The sequence below is a fragment of the Myxocyprinus asiaticus genome, chromosome 31, assembly GCF_019703515.2.
Source record: "Myxocyprinus asiaticus isolate MX2 ecotype Aquarium Trade chromosome 31, UBuf_Myxa_2, whole genome shotgun sequence".
NCBI lineage: Eukaryota > Metazoa > Chordata > Actinopteri > Cypriniformes > Catostomidae > Myxocyprinus > Myxocyprinus asiaticus.
The window spans coordinates 29,814,129-29,829,052 of NC_059374.1; the positions used below are offsets into that span (position 1 = coordinate 29,814,129).

Below are 14,924 nucleotides of genomic sequence, written 5' to 3' on the forward strand. Positions count from 1 at the left end.
AACATAGCATGAAATTTTACTTATTTACTACACTTATCAGACACAATCCACCACCGCACCATTGTCTGTTGGCTGCAAAAAGATGCTCTGATGATTACCTTTCAATCTGCTACATTACTTACTGCACTGACGAACTATAGCTGGCTAACAGCAAACAGACATGAGTGACATGGTTGTCAGGGACAAGGTTAATGTTATATTAGTTATATTGAAAATGGAAAATGATGGGGTCATTGTTTATTAAGTTTCCAGTATGTATTTCACAAACTAGTTAACTTACAGAGACACGGCTCAACTCCGTCCTGTCTGCAGAGCCACCGTCAGCTCAGCTCTGTAAACAATGGAGTCAGAGCGCTATGACACCAATTCTAAAGCATTGTTTTCTGCATTATATGTTCTGAAAAAAAGTTTTCATATCGGCGCATATCGGTAAAATATACGCTGATACGATATATCAGTGAAAGGCTAATATGCTAATGTGCCTACCGATATATATCGGTCGGGCACTACTGTAAACAGCAGAATACAAAGGTATAACAGGTTCAGGTACACCATGACTGAAAAATATGAGCCTTCTGAGAAATAAACCAAAAAAGATTGTGCTGCATGAATTTTATTTGGTTAATTGAGAACAATATCCTCTGATTTTCCGATCATCACAACAACCAAAGAACTTGGTAAGCAACTTTTCTCTCCACACTAGTCTCACTTGATGAGCTCTACTGTCATTTTCAGAGCTAATAGCCATGCCAGACTTTATCTTTTGCTCACAGTCAGAATTATACTGTAAGGTATTACTCGGTTGTGTGATCCTTGAATATAAACATATCATTATTACTCTTTGCCTGAGGCAGATTGTATTGTTGGTTGTCAGTGTGGTAGATCTGTGGGGTGGAGATGTGTCTGAGAGTCTTTAAGAAATAATTACTCTGTAAATTACTTCATTAACACAGAGTGCAATTGGTCTCATGTTCACACACAAAGTTAAAAAGTTATTTCAGAGAGGTCAGCCCTATAGCAACATGTGGTTCATTTAAAGCATGGTTGTGCTTGTAAACTGATGCCCTCTGATGTTTGCTGTGCCTAAGATGATTACTTAACAACAACCACAGTGTAGAGGTGGCTTATGTTGCTTATGTTTGTATTGTGCTATTCTTTTATCCATTTTTCGTATATGTCTTAACAGGAGAATCAGATGTTGATCTTGGCCTATTTCAGGGTGATGTACACAGTTGGTTACTCTCTATCTCTGATAAGCCTGTCGTTAGCGCTCGTAATACTTCTCATATTCAGGTGAGTGACAGTCTTGCTTCAACTGAAACTTTCACTGATGATTCTGTCATGCATAAGACAAGTAAAAATAAAGTGTTGTCATGCATACAAGAAGACAAACGAAACAAAAATAAAAATAATGCACAATAACAATGTCACTCACTGTACAAAGACCCCATGAGATGGAACACTTGTTAAAAGTGAAGAAAACATCAGTGTATGCAAGAGAAAACAGCATGTGGTTGTGAATGCTTCATTACCCTAAGGATATATATAGTCATTTTGTGTTCCATTTTAACATGAGATCATTAACTAAAGTGTAGCTATTAGCATTATATAACATATTTAAACTCTCTTTGCATTCTTCGCAAGTTCCCTCACAGTCCATCTGTCTGCATTTTTTGACATTGACATTGGATTTTATATTTAATGTTGTGCTACCAAAATGGTGGTGACAATCACTGCTTTTTTTAAACACATACTCTGAGCACGGATGCTTCTTTTTTTCTCTTGAAAATGAAATATTGATCACTGTAAAAGACTTATAATGTGTGAATATATTGATTATTTGCCTAGATTTCTTTCTACATTGTGTTCTTTCTATATTATTAGTTGTTTACTGTGGCATCATAGGTTCTTTACCACCATTGTCAGCTGCAATTGTAATATTCTTGTATTGTTATTTTAAGCATCATCCTTGGATATTTACGGATATATGTCACAGTAAATACATTTTCCCATGTTTTAGCTTTTATTTTATGGGGCTGCTTCTTACTTCTTCCCAGAAGGTTAAAAATGTATGCATTTTTGTTTTGTGTATTATGTAGGAAGCTCCGCTGCACACGTAACTACATCCACACCAACCTGTTTGCCTCGTTCATCCTGCGAGCCTTGTCCATCCTCACAAGGGACGCACTTCTCATGAAAGATGCTCTTGAGTTCAGAGTCAACAAAGATTTTTCCACCATTCTGAGTGACCAGGTAATTGAACAGGTAGCGATAAACCTACAAACACAGTGCACAAAAACATATGCAAACTCACATACAAAAATATTTACATATATACGCGCTACGACTGTGCACAACATCTTTCCAATTTTTGTGAGAGCACTAATTCTAAGCGCAATTTTTGTGCCAGCACAAAGTGCAAGTGGCCTTGAGTGGGAGTGTTTGCGCTATCTGTGGGTGTATGCGTGCAAACTGGGGGTGTATTGGATATAAATGAAGTGCCGCAAAGCGTAATTTGCTAATTTCCTATGAAATAAGTCATTGGGCAATGACGTTTCAAAAGCAGGTCTCATCTCAGTGCAAAGTCTAAAGTCAAAGTCTAAAGTCAGTTTTACCAGCAGATTGTACTAAAGTCCATGTCCAAACTCTGAAAAGATAGTGAAACATAAAATTATGTCCATGACGATCACTGTTGTAGGTGTTTTAATGAAACAAATATATATGAGATTTGTGTTAAACTATCTTTAGGTCATGGTTGATTTTTCAATTATTATTAATATATTTATGTTTAAAATTGCATTTATGATATAATTTGTATTGGTACTTTTCCACCTGTTGTCGTAGTGTGCTTTTTAAGTCACTGCAAAAGCGTCAGGTGGAAGAAGTTGGAGAGGGTAAAATTTTTGGATTTGGTATGATTTTTTTACATTTTTTGACCACTTTGTTATTTTGTTCTATTTTCCTTTTTTTTTTAAGTGTAATTTAAATTTAGAAATATTTTTAGTTTAATTTTTTTGTGTTTCAATAAATTAATTACATTTTTCTAAATCGACTGGTAGAAGTGAAGTGTGTTCCAATACAATCACTGTAAATACTAACCATGATTTGTGTGTCAGTAGATGAAAATGATTAATAATACTTACATTCTCTATAATTGAATGGAGTGTGAATCCAAATCCTGACGAGAACCACATTTTCAATTAGTATAAAAGGAGCATGTCACTGTCATAGAAATATGCCTGACATTCAACAGGGATGCAATTAATTCACAAAAGAACATAAGACCAAATGTATACTCTTCTAATTCATTGCGTACAATCCATTTACACTACCAACTTCTTATGAATGTGCTGTATTTGTTTATATCACTGGTGCTTGAAAGGGAATGGACTACTGTATATAACAGGATGCAGACAATGCCGGAGAAGAACCTCAAAATGTAATTGCACTTGATCCAGCCCATTAGCGCTTTGTTACTTGCCTACTTGTGCCTAGACTTAGCACATGCTTGCATAAAAATACCAAAACTTCCAGGTCATGCCCATTGACTTTGCGTGTATGACTTATGGCTAGTACTCTTAAAATAGGGCCCAGAATGTTCAGTCTTAGTCACCACTGACTTTCATTGTATGGATACGTGATGAGACTGTATTCCATGGAAGAAAGTAAGTCATACTGGTTTGGAACAATATGCGGAGGGGTAAATGATGACAGAATTTACATTTTTGGGTGAACTATCTCTTTAAAACATATCAAAGCCTGCAGAAATTCCACAAACTATAAATTTACATGGTTTGATTTAGTAAACCCACTTTAAACACCCACAGGCTATGTCAGGCTGCCGCGTGGCCCAGGTCGTGATGCAGTACTGTGTTGGAGCCAACTACTACTGGCTACTGGTAGAAGGTCTGTATCTTCACAATCTACTGGTGTTGATGGTTTTCTCAGAAAACAGCTACTTCTGCGTGTACCTCTTTGTCGGCTGGGGTGCGTAAACACATATCACTACACTTCTGAAAATGTACCAGTATGAAAATTATTTATACTGGTATTTCATCTGGTATTTCATCTGATATCTTCTGATAGGAGCACCTGTGCTCTTTGTGGTGCCTTGGATAGTTATGCGGTACCTGTATGAGAATACAAGGTAAAGTGCACCAGTAATCTTGATGCAACACATCTTTCTTTCATTTAATAAAAAAACAACTGAGAGCAACAACTGTGCCTAAATCTCTTTCAAGGTGCTGGGAGATCAACGAAAATATAGGATATTGGTGGATCATTCGGACGCCAATACTTTTGGCAATTTTAGTAAGTATTGCACTGTTTTTGCCTTAATTTGCCTCTAAGCATTTTCATTCTGTTTCTGATTGTCTTCATTTATAGGGAAGAGTGTAATTTCTTTGCTACGGAATTGCAAACATAATGACTTGTTTTCCATCGAGTTTCCTGAACGCTCCCCTCATCTGCCATTGGTCGAGCAATAGTTCTGTCCCAAACCCACACTTTTGGTTAAGCCAATGCTGCTATGTCGGGCTGGTCTGGATGCTCAAACAAACGTAGCAATGTTTTGATAGTGCCACAGAGCCAAAATGTTTACACATTTCACTTCACCTTTTTCTATCTTTGATAGAAGTGTCTAGTATAGCTAGAAGATAATCATGTCAGTTTCAGCATTGCTAGGAGTTTTGCACTTTTAGAATTTAGTTGTAGACTTCTCTTGCAGTTATTTATGGTGTCACATTACAACTCCTACAGTACTTGCAATATAAATAAGTTAAATTTACTCTCCTTCATGCATTATGCATGGATGACTCATTATTCTAGAGCGTGTTAAGTGCGTGCTGAAAGTCTTCCGGTTAGGTTTGATCTAGGTCTTTCACGTATCTGTCACACTGAATTTGGAGGATTCTGCAGTGATGTGGCTAAGTTAAATTTATTTTGGTGAATTGCTAATGCATAAATACATTTTTTTTGTATTTTAACACTTTTGTGTGCATATACACTAAACTTTCTACATGCAATTATTTATATGTAATAAAAGAAATTTAAAATATTTAATACAAGAAATTAATCATATTTTGCAGGTGAACTTTTTCATATTTATAAGGATTATTCAGATCCTCATCTCCAAATTAAAAGCACATCAGATGAGATATACAGATTATAAATTTAGGTAAGAATTTGGACTATATATTTTTAATAATATGTTTAAATATTTTTCTGATGATCAAATGAGCTGCATTTGTTTTGCATGTTTATTATGTTTTTATTGTTACATTTCAAATTAACTTTAAAATCACTCCTTAAAAACCATCTGAAATGTTGGGCTTTCCTTGTTCCTCCAAAAATCTACAGTAGTTCTGTTTTAACATACGTTACATTAACTGTGTTTTGCAAGCCTTTGATGTCTCAACATTTTTAAAGGAAAAGTTTTATCCTCTGCTTGAAATTTCAGCTTTGAGGCAGGTGTTTTAGAGAGCCGTTCTTATCCCACCAGAGATTATTTTTAGTCTTCAAGTTTAAAGTTATCTTAAGGATAGTGGGAAAGACATTGGTTGGAATCTAATGAGTACTGTAAAATTACATTGTAACAGTTTAAAGGATGGGCAAGGAGGAGGCGGGAATCGGCTGAACTGTAGACAAGGTTTAATGATATAACTCAACTTAAAACAACGTAAAACATGAGGACACACAGACACACAGTGCATCTCTCTCTCTCTTGAACTGCCGTCTCCAGCTCCCCTTTATCTCACTCTCCCGCTGATCAGCTGATTCGGTGCCGGCCGTGTACCCTCATGGCCCAGCCATGCCGTCCTCCTCGTCACATACTTTTATGTGAAACAATGATAAAGGCTAATTAAAAAAACAAAAAAACGTTAATAAAAAACTTTCAAACCTAAAATATTATTTTTAATTTAATCTGAAAGAAGTAGTTTGTGTAGAATTGTTTTTACATGTAAATGTAGAAGAACAGCAATATTCAATACTGATATTAAGTTAATAATTGTGAATGTGTTGTTCTTTTATACAGCAGTATTATAAACAAGAAGTTAATATCAAGTAACGTATATATTATATAGACAGTTATTTATTTATTTTCTGCTGGTGAACAAGACCAAGCAAAATGATACAAACAGTGAAGTGTTCCAGTACTGTAATAAAAATATCAGCACTTCTAGAACAGAACTTGTCCAATCAAATCAGAGGACCAGAACTACCAGTACCTGTAAAGAAATGAAGATACTTCAAAGAAAATTCAAAGAAATGCTCATAAATTCCCAAATTCTGACTGTAACATTAGAAATGACATTTTGAAGTAAAATAGATTGAGTGTTGGATAATCTGTGTATTCTTGGGCCCTCAGGTTAGCGAAGTCCACACTGACCCTCATTCCCCTGTTAGGGATTCATGAGGTGGTGTTTGCTGTGATGACAGAGGAACAGACTGAGGGCGTACTTCGCAATGTCAGCCTATTCTTTGAACTCTTCTTCAACTCTTTTCAGGTACAACTAAAGGAATCAAGAGAGACAGACCGTGTCACAACACATTTACAAAGTGTTGTTTACAAAGTGTACTTAAAAATCCATGGACTTTTTCAATGTAGCTTTTGTGTCTCACAGGGTTTTCTGGTGGCCATATTGTACTGCTTTGTCAATAAAGAGGTAAGTCAAGGCTCTTTGAATTTACAAAACGAGAAGTGTGACAAATTTAATACAGTATATAAAAAGCTCCTGCTAATGCCAGAAAAAGCAGTGAATTACGAGCCTCTGACCCTTCTGTGTAAACCATCCAAGTTTCTTACATACATTTTCACTTTTAATTCAGTGTGACAGTTTGCATAAGAATAATTTTACAAAAGATTTACAAAGAAATTTGTTCAGCTCGTGTTTCGTAATTGAGGCCCTTTGAGTTTAAAGTGTGTTACACAGATACTCGCAGGTACATCAAACAGAAGTCACAAATGAGGACTGATAAACATCTGTGCCCTTTTCTTTTTGATCACAGCAGATATTTTGATGAGTCACATCGCTCACTCTCACTCTAAAGTCCCTCAGAAAAATAGACAAAAAAAGACAATGTGCCATATCTGATAATGCTAAAGTAGCACTAAAGTTATGAGAAGTACAATATGTAAGCAGGGGTGGGGTTATGATGTAGAACATTTGCATAATGTTTAGCTTATGGCTTTAAGCTTATGCCTGTGTCATTTTCCAACCACTAATGCCAGGAATTTAGCTAAATCTTGATTAATTCTGGGAATATTAAAAGAATTAAGGTGTACGTCTGATCACTCAGCCACACTGAGTTGATATGATGCATCTGTTAACTTTTTTTTTTGTGGATTTTCTCCCCTTTTCTCCTATGCCTAATTCCCAATGCGCTCTAATTCCTCATGGTGGCGTAGTGACTCGCCACAATCCGGGTGGTGGAGGACTAATCTCATTTGCCTCCGCGTCTGAGACCATCAATCCTCGCATCTTATCATGTGGCTTGTTGAGCGCGTTAATGCGGAGACCTAGCACGTGTGGAGGCTCATGCTATTCTCTGCGGCATCCACGCACAACTCACCACGCACCCCACCGAAAGCGAGAACCACATTATAGCGACCACAAGGAGGTTAACCCAATGTGACTCTACCCACCCTAGCAAGCGGGCCAATTGGTTGCTTTGGAAGCCTGACTGGAGTAACTCAGCACGCTCTGGATTCGAACTTGCCACTCCAGGTGTGGTAGTCAGCGTCTTTACTTGCTGAGCTACCCAGGCCCCTCTTTTAACTCTTTAGAGTAATACTATTCTCATGGCCATTGAAAATAATATCACAAATATGTTGAAATATTGTTCAAGCACAGAGTGTAGATCTTTAAGAATCAATTGATGAGATTATTTATCAAAATATACCACAGTCAAATCCTCTTTGAATACAAACAAGACTTTATTGCTAATCAACAACATAAAAACTAAACTAACACACATAGACAAACATAAAAACAGGTTGATGAATGAGCTGTAACAGAAGGTGAATGGCACTGACCTGTAACGGAGAAAATTGAACTGTATGGTGTCTATAGACCAAGCCCTGAAAACCATCAATACTTCATTTTATTATACCTCGATTTGCAATTGGGTTACCCGAAGTATTTAAATAAAACGCCAGCACTTTCTAGAAAAATCTGGAGGTGGATTTGTGTTTCGTTGCTTTTGTTCTTTGGCTGGGTTCATAGAAAGTTCTGGTTGTTCTCCATCTATGTTTTTGGATGCCGGATAGTTCGGTGCTGGAATGATCAGGTGGGGCTTTGAAGCAAGGCCTCCCGCAAGGAAAACTTGCGACTTCCCCTCACATGTGTAAGTCATAGCGCAGAGAAGAGAACTTTCTGAGGGAGGTTTGGCTGGTCTTTTTAACCCTTTCTGTTTGGTCACACACCAAAGAGGCTCTAAGCCAATCTGACATGGCTTTTCAGATAACATGTGATCATCTATCTATCCCTGCTTCTTCAGGTGATTAATGAGCCTTTGTTCTTAAGGTTTGTCAGTTTTCCCACTCAAAAGTGAACAAAATTTTATCCTGACATTTATATAATAAAATCAGTGCAAGAGACATGACATTTGTTAACATCAACATTCTCTACATAAACAGGCAAGCATTTACATATGAAACATGACATACTTTCTCTTTAGGGTTACTTCACTACACATTAACATTTGAATATACATTATTATACATTGTATAATTGAGCATTATGTATGCACGAGGTCAGAATAATGCATTCTATGATTCTAACCACAGTTAGGCATCATGTGATGCATCTTAGCATATTAAAATTAGGTTATGTGCATTGAGAAGTGTAGAATGATGATATAATGGAGTATTTGTATAGGTATAGTTCATAATATATGTATATGCATTGTAAAAAACATAAATTTGTCTTTAAGAGATAAGAAAAACAAAAGTTTGTGTCCAACTTAAAACAGTTCAATGGTTCGGATCCAGTGCGTGTCTGTTCAATCTCTCTGTCTTGAACAATGAGTTTTAAGCATGTGATGGGTATAACGGTTGAATGTCACATGATGGTCATTCAGTATATAATTTTAAGTGTTTGTGTGTTCTGACTGATTACACCAAGATGGCCTATAATTCCGGAAAATTCCTCTAAGCATTTTCCGGACTCAGTCCTTTCTCTGGAATGTGCTTGCCAGTTGTGGGGGTTTAGTGTAAAGTTTGGGTTTTTCTGGACACCCTCTCTTGTTTTGTGACAGTTACATTGGCCAGATGCAGGTCAGCTCAGACTCCTTGGCACCAGTCTGAATGCTTAGAGGAATTTTCCGGAGTTATAGGCCATCTTGGTGTAATTCAGTCTTAATTCTTCTTAATTTCCTTCTGCCTGGCTACTCATATCCTACAATGATTTCTGAGGCCCCAAGCAACTGACCATCTGGGGGCCCCTGGGATGGGGCAATATGGCTCAAAAAATTATATCTCTATATTTTTCAGGTTGTTGATGATATTCGAAACATATATTGATATTTGTTTATCTGCTTAGAAATTAAATTCAAAATGTTTAATGAAATAAAAATCTAGTTTTTCTCTAAATGAACACAAGGAAGAATGGTATTTAATTTATAATATAATAAATATAAATTGTATGCACCAATACAACAATACAGTGTAGGAACAGTATGTGAGCTAGGAATTAATTTAAACTGTCCTTATTCTACATCATTATTATGTAAGGAAATTTATAATGGAATTAGTCGTGTCCGACAACCATTATAAGCAATATAAATGACAAATAATTAGATTATTTGTCTGAATAAAATTCTCCACCATTAAAATTGTAATACAATGTCTCGTTGTATCCGCTCACAATTTCTATTGTAAGGAATTAGCTTTAATATGGGAATTATGTATAATTCACTTATTGGAGTAATATTATTCTCATGGCTTATTGAAAATAATATCACACATGTTTTAGGTAAAGCTTTGAAGTGAGATCTTTTAAAAACAGGGATGAGATTATTTATCAAAATATACCACCAAATTATCTTTGAATACAGACAAACTTTATTGTTATTCTAAACATAGAATAACAATATAACACATACAAACATGAAACAGGTTGGTGAGTAAAGTGACAGAATGATCAATACAGAGAAAATGAACTTTATGGAGTCTGTTGACAATGCCTTCAATCGGATTACCCAAAGTATTTAAATAATACACCAGCACTTTCAGCAAAAGTCTGGAGATGTACTTGCGTGTCATTGCATTTCCTTGCGTTGCTTGGTTCTTTGGCATTTGAAGAAAGTTCGTTCCGTCGATGTCTTGGACTCTGTTATGATTGTTGATAGTTGTTGTCTCAATGGATGATGAGGTGGGCTGTGAAGCGAGGCCTTCCGCAAGGAGGACTCGCAACTCCCATTGGGTGTGTGAACCGTAGAGCAAAGAGTGAGAGGCTTCCTCGGGACTTCTTGTCCTGAGTTTCCTTGGACTCTACATGGCACGGAGGCTGCAAGCCACGAGGGCAAGAGCGCAGAAGAGCTGCAGAGGAATGTGAAGCGTAAGAGAGCCGAAGAAGAGAGAAGACCGAGAGAGAGTTCTTCCTTGGTAGGAAACTTTTGAACTGAAATTGGCCGCACCCCAAAGGTGTCCTGAGCCAATCAGAAGTGGCTTTTCAGAGTCACATGGTCAAATGGTCTGTCCTTTTCAAAGTTGATTTACAATCGTTTGTGTGGAGGGTTCTTACAAACTTCCCACTCATAATAGTGCATGTTTAATCATGAACTTTTAAATCTTGAAAACTGTGCAAGAGACATGACATTTGTTGTCATCAACATTCTCTATGTAAACAAGCAAGCATTTACATACTAAATATGACATATTTTCATGAATATTATACGTGTAAGTAACAAAACATGAAAATCCCTGATTACAAATCATACTGGTTAATTAATTGGTTTTACAACTTGGATAATACATTACACGTCATGAGAAACCTGATTGTCAGGGTATATTATTAAGTTAAGCCTTGAATAGTTACCATTCTTAGTAGAATGAGATGAATAATACAAGATTAAAGATTATATTTATCAATTTGTCAGTTATAAGTGATCACAGGTCATAAAGTCATTTTCAGGATTATCTAGCAGGGCTAGGTTTTGTGTACATTTTGGGTCTAAATGCATTCTGTACATTTTAGAGGGTTAAATCACAAGTACTGGGACTTTGTGTGAAATGTTCATTCATTCCTTTTTAGCTGCTGTTTGCAGAATAATGATCACGAGGATCTCATGACTAATTATCATCCAGAATAAAGAGTCATAGAATTGGCGTTGTTTTGTTCATTGTAATTCAGGAGGATCTCGCAAGGGAAGCTTGTTCAACTCTTTTATTGCCCGTAACCTCTGCCCTTAGGGCTCTCTTTGCAGAGATGGTCTTGATGGCAGTGTCAGTGAACCATTAAATATGGGGGTATTTCCTCAGAAGCATGAAGTTCTGAAGTCACGTGCTATCTGGACAAGTCCCTTTTGTTAGTTTTATTGGCCAGATGTGAACTTCACTAGACTTCTTGGTGCCTAGTCGAGCAGAATCTTTTAATTTATGATGTTGAGGAATTCCAAGTTTAAAAGGTTGGGTTTTCTAGATTCAAGTCATATTGCAGCAATTGTTCACCCTTCTGCATCTAATATCCTACAACAGTAATAAAAAGGCAACAGTAGGCTAGCCCCACGCAAAGCAAATGAGATTAAATGGCTTTAACTTAACAGACCTTAATAACTGTAGAATTTCTCAAAAGAATATATACTATTGTCGTGTATAATGGACATAAAACAAGTTTAAGATGCAGAAAATATATTATCTCTTAAAATAAATGTATGATTATGCCAGGCATATTACACAGCAATGCCAAATCTGGTGGGGCGTGGCTCCACCTGCCCCTAATGTAGAGACGCCACTTTGTAGAGACGCCATTGATTGCTGCAATATGTTTTCTAAGGTTACGTTTACACGACAACGATGTACTAAAAACAGAAACGTTTTTCCTTTGCATTTTTGAAAAGTTTCGCGTACAGATGACAATGTTGTCAAAATGATCCCCATTCACACGGATCCGCGAAAACGACTAAAAACGCTGTATTATGCATGCCAGGCAAGTAGTTGGCAATGTCACTTTGTAACGAAACACTACGTGCCTGTGCACATAAGCATTCTTCCACAGAGCGGTGAATACAAACAATGAAGATGGCGATCGCTGGTCGTAGTAGTGATGCAGTAAATCTACACTTTGCTAGAGAAGTGTCAATAAACTCAATCTTGAGCAGCACAAACACAGTCCTGTAGTCCGCCATTGTAGTTTTGAATGTCTCGCACCTTGTTTTTAAGTACTCACGCGCATGCCTATAGACTGAACACGTAATACGTGTGCGCATGACGTCATCGTTTTCACAAATTCGCGTTTTTGTAGTTTTACACGGAGATGATAACGGCATTGTTTTCAAAAACTTGTAATTTGAAACCCGTTTTCAAAAGTTTGCTTTTCAGTCCCAAAATGCCATTGTTGTGTAAACGAACAGCCAAAATGCATAAAAAGTTTTCCGTTTTTAGTTGAAAACGTTGTCGTGTAAATGGCCTCTCAATGTGTTTCTAATCTGCAGTTAACAATTTGCTAAATACTAATTGCTTAATATGGTGCAGCATTTGTGCAATCCTTTTGAATTCCTTTAAATAAAACCAATGATCTCTTTCTTCACATGTCCACTATTTTATGTTTCCTGTCTTATTACAGGTGCAGTCAGAAATCAAAAAGAAATGGCAGCGATGGAAACTGGGAATAAGCTTTTTGGATGATCAACGCAATACAGGTAGCAACACACATCAGGGGGGTGCTGGACCTCAGTGCTACCACAACCCACCCTGCTTTCAAGACTGCCCTCTGGACAGTGGCAGTCAGCTGTCTTCTGAAGACACACCTACAGCTATCCAACCAAACATTCAGCATCACTACCACCCTGGAGCCAAGAAAGGCAAAGCGTACTGCTACATCTCTGCCCGAAAGCAGGTTCTGAATGGGTTGGAAGTGCCAGCATTGCCCCAGTGTGGTGGAGAGGGAGCAGTGAGGTATTCTGAGAGCTACTGCTGAAAGTGACTCTGATGAGTTCCGTTTTCTAAGGAATAACAGAATTCTGGCCATTGATTGGACCATTGCAGCAGATGATAACAAAGCTGGATATCTTGGTGGAATCTTGGTATATGAGGTCAATAGCACAAATTGTGGCTTCTATATGAAATGGTTTTATAAGAATACCTGTATCGTATTTTATAATTATTGAAAGGATATTCTTAAAACATATTACACTAGAACAATTACTGGATGTCCATAGTCACACCTGGTGACCCACTTAATTTTTTTTCTTTTTTGTTACAGTATTTGTTCTTTACCACTATACCTCATTTTGGAAACCAGATGAGTTCTATTATGTGCCAATGTTGCGGAGCAACTTAAAACGTAGTAATTTAAACATTATGATTGCGTGAGGATTATCTGTTGAAAGTGAACATTGTAATATATTCATAGGTAAGGCACACAAACATCACCTAGCCTGCAAAGTCACCAAAATAACCATACAGTATTTGGACACTTAAAATATATGGATGGTATTGCATTACATTTATCATACCAAACAAAGTGGCATCTATGATTGCTAGACCTTTTCTCAGAGCAAACTTTACTTTACTTGCCATTTTTGCTATTACTTTTATCCCAAGTTAATTTATAGTGGATGTACTGTATAAAGTCGGCTCCCCTCAAATTTACACAGGTGTCTTTATATAGTAACCACAGTTGTAATTCTTCATTAACTATGGACTTAACATTTAAGAACTAGAAATTGTCCAAATACTATTTTAATGTGTCTTACTTTTGAACAGTATTTCAATGCTTTAAAACCTCACAGTCTTCTTTTTGTGAAATGTTTTGATTGAAAAGTGCACATGTGTTATCAGTATGTGTATTGAGGGGAGCTGAATTCATACATTCATTAAAAATGACCTTGGGACCAGTTGGGTAAAAGTAATTACAAAAATGGCAAGAAAAGCAAAGTAAGTTCTAAGAAAAGGTCAAGCAGATTTTATCTCAAGATGCCTCTTGGTTTGATGTTTTAACTAAATGCAATGTTGTTAAATGCAATGATGTTCTTTAACATTTTTAAGTGTGGCTTATGAGCCTAAATGCTTTTTGGGGCCATTGTATAGCATACACATATGGAGGACCAAATTACTAAAAATTAAATCATTACATAAATATTAAAATTTTTGAATAAACCATGTAATACATGATGAAATAATGGTAACACTTTACAATAAGGTTCCATTCGTTAACATTAGTTAATGCATTAGGTATCGTGAACTAACAATGAACAATATATATATATATATATATATATATATATATATATATATATATATATATATATATACATACATACATAAATATATATATATATATATATATATATATATATATATATATATATATATATATATATATATATATTTTTTTTTTACAGCATTTATTAATCTTTGTTAATGTTATTCAATAGAAATCCAATTGTTTATTGTTAGTTCATGTTAGTTCATAGTGTATTAACTAATGTTAACATTAAATTTAGAGTAAAAATGTATTATAATATGAAGAAATTAATATTATAAAACTGATTGTTAACAGCTATGCTTTATTCATGATAAAGCACAGCTCTGACCTCGTAATGAAACTTCTATTTGTAGCACTCTGCAGCACCCATAGCTGACAGTTATTCTTGTTACCTTGCAATGTTATGTTTACTGCCAGGGACTATATTTTCTGGTGGAAGGGTGCCATTTAATGATTTTACTTGAAACCTAAATGAACATGTGTCCTTAATACTTT

At 36.1% G+C, this 14,924-nt stretch overlaps 1 protein-coding gene across 1 annotated transcript in view; it reads left to right on the plus strand.

Moving 5' to 3' along the window:
* The window catches only part of LOC127422392 (glucagon receptor-like), a 52,184-nt gene extending 37,787 nt beyond the window's left edge, over positions 1–14,397 (plus strand). The window contains exons 6-14 of the mRNA XM_051665882.1: positions 1,187–1,293; positions 2,100–2,253; positions 3,828–3,987; positions 4,087–4,147; positions 4,242–4,311; positions 5,088–5,176; positions 6,368–6,506; positions 6,624–6,665; positions 12,786–14,397. Of these exons, the coding sequence (XP_051521842.1) occupies positions 1,187–1,293; positions 2,100–2,253; positions 3,828–3,987; positions 4,087–4,147; positions 4,242–4,311; positions 5,088–5,176; positions 6,368–6,506; positions 6,624–6,665; positions 12,786–13,139 (1,176 nt within the window). The 3' untranslated portion in view covers positions 13,140–14,397. The remainder of the gene's footprint in view (positions 1–1,186; positions 1,294–2,099; positions 2,254–3,827; positions 3,988–4,086; positions 4,148–4,241; positions 4,312–5,087; positions 5,177–6,367; positions 6,507–6,623; positions 6,666–12,785) is intronic.
* Positions 14,398–14,924: the final 527 nt, after the last annotated feature.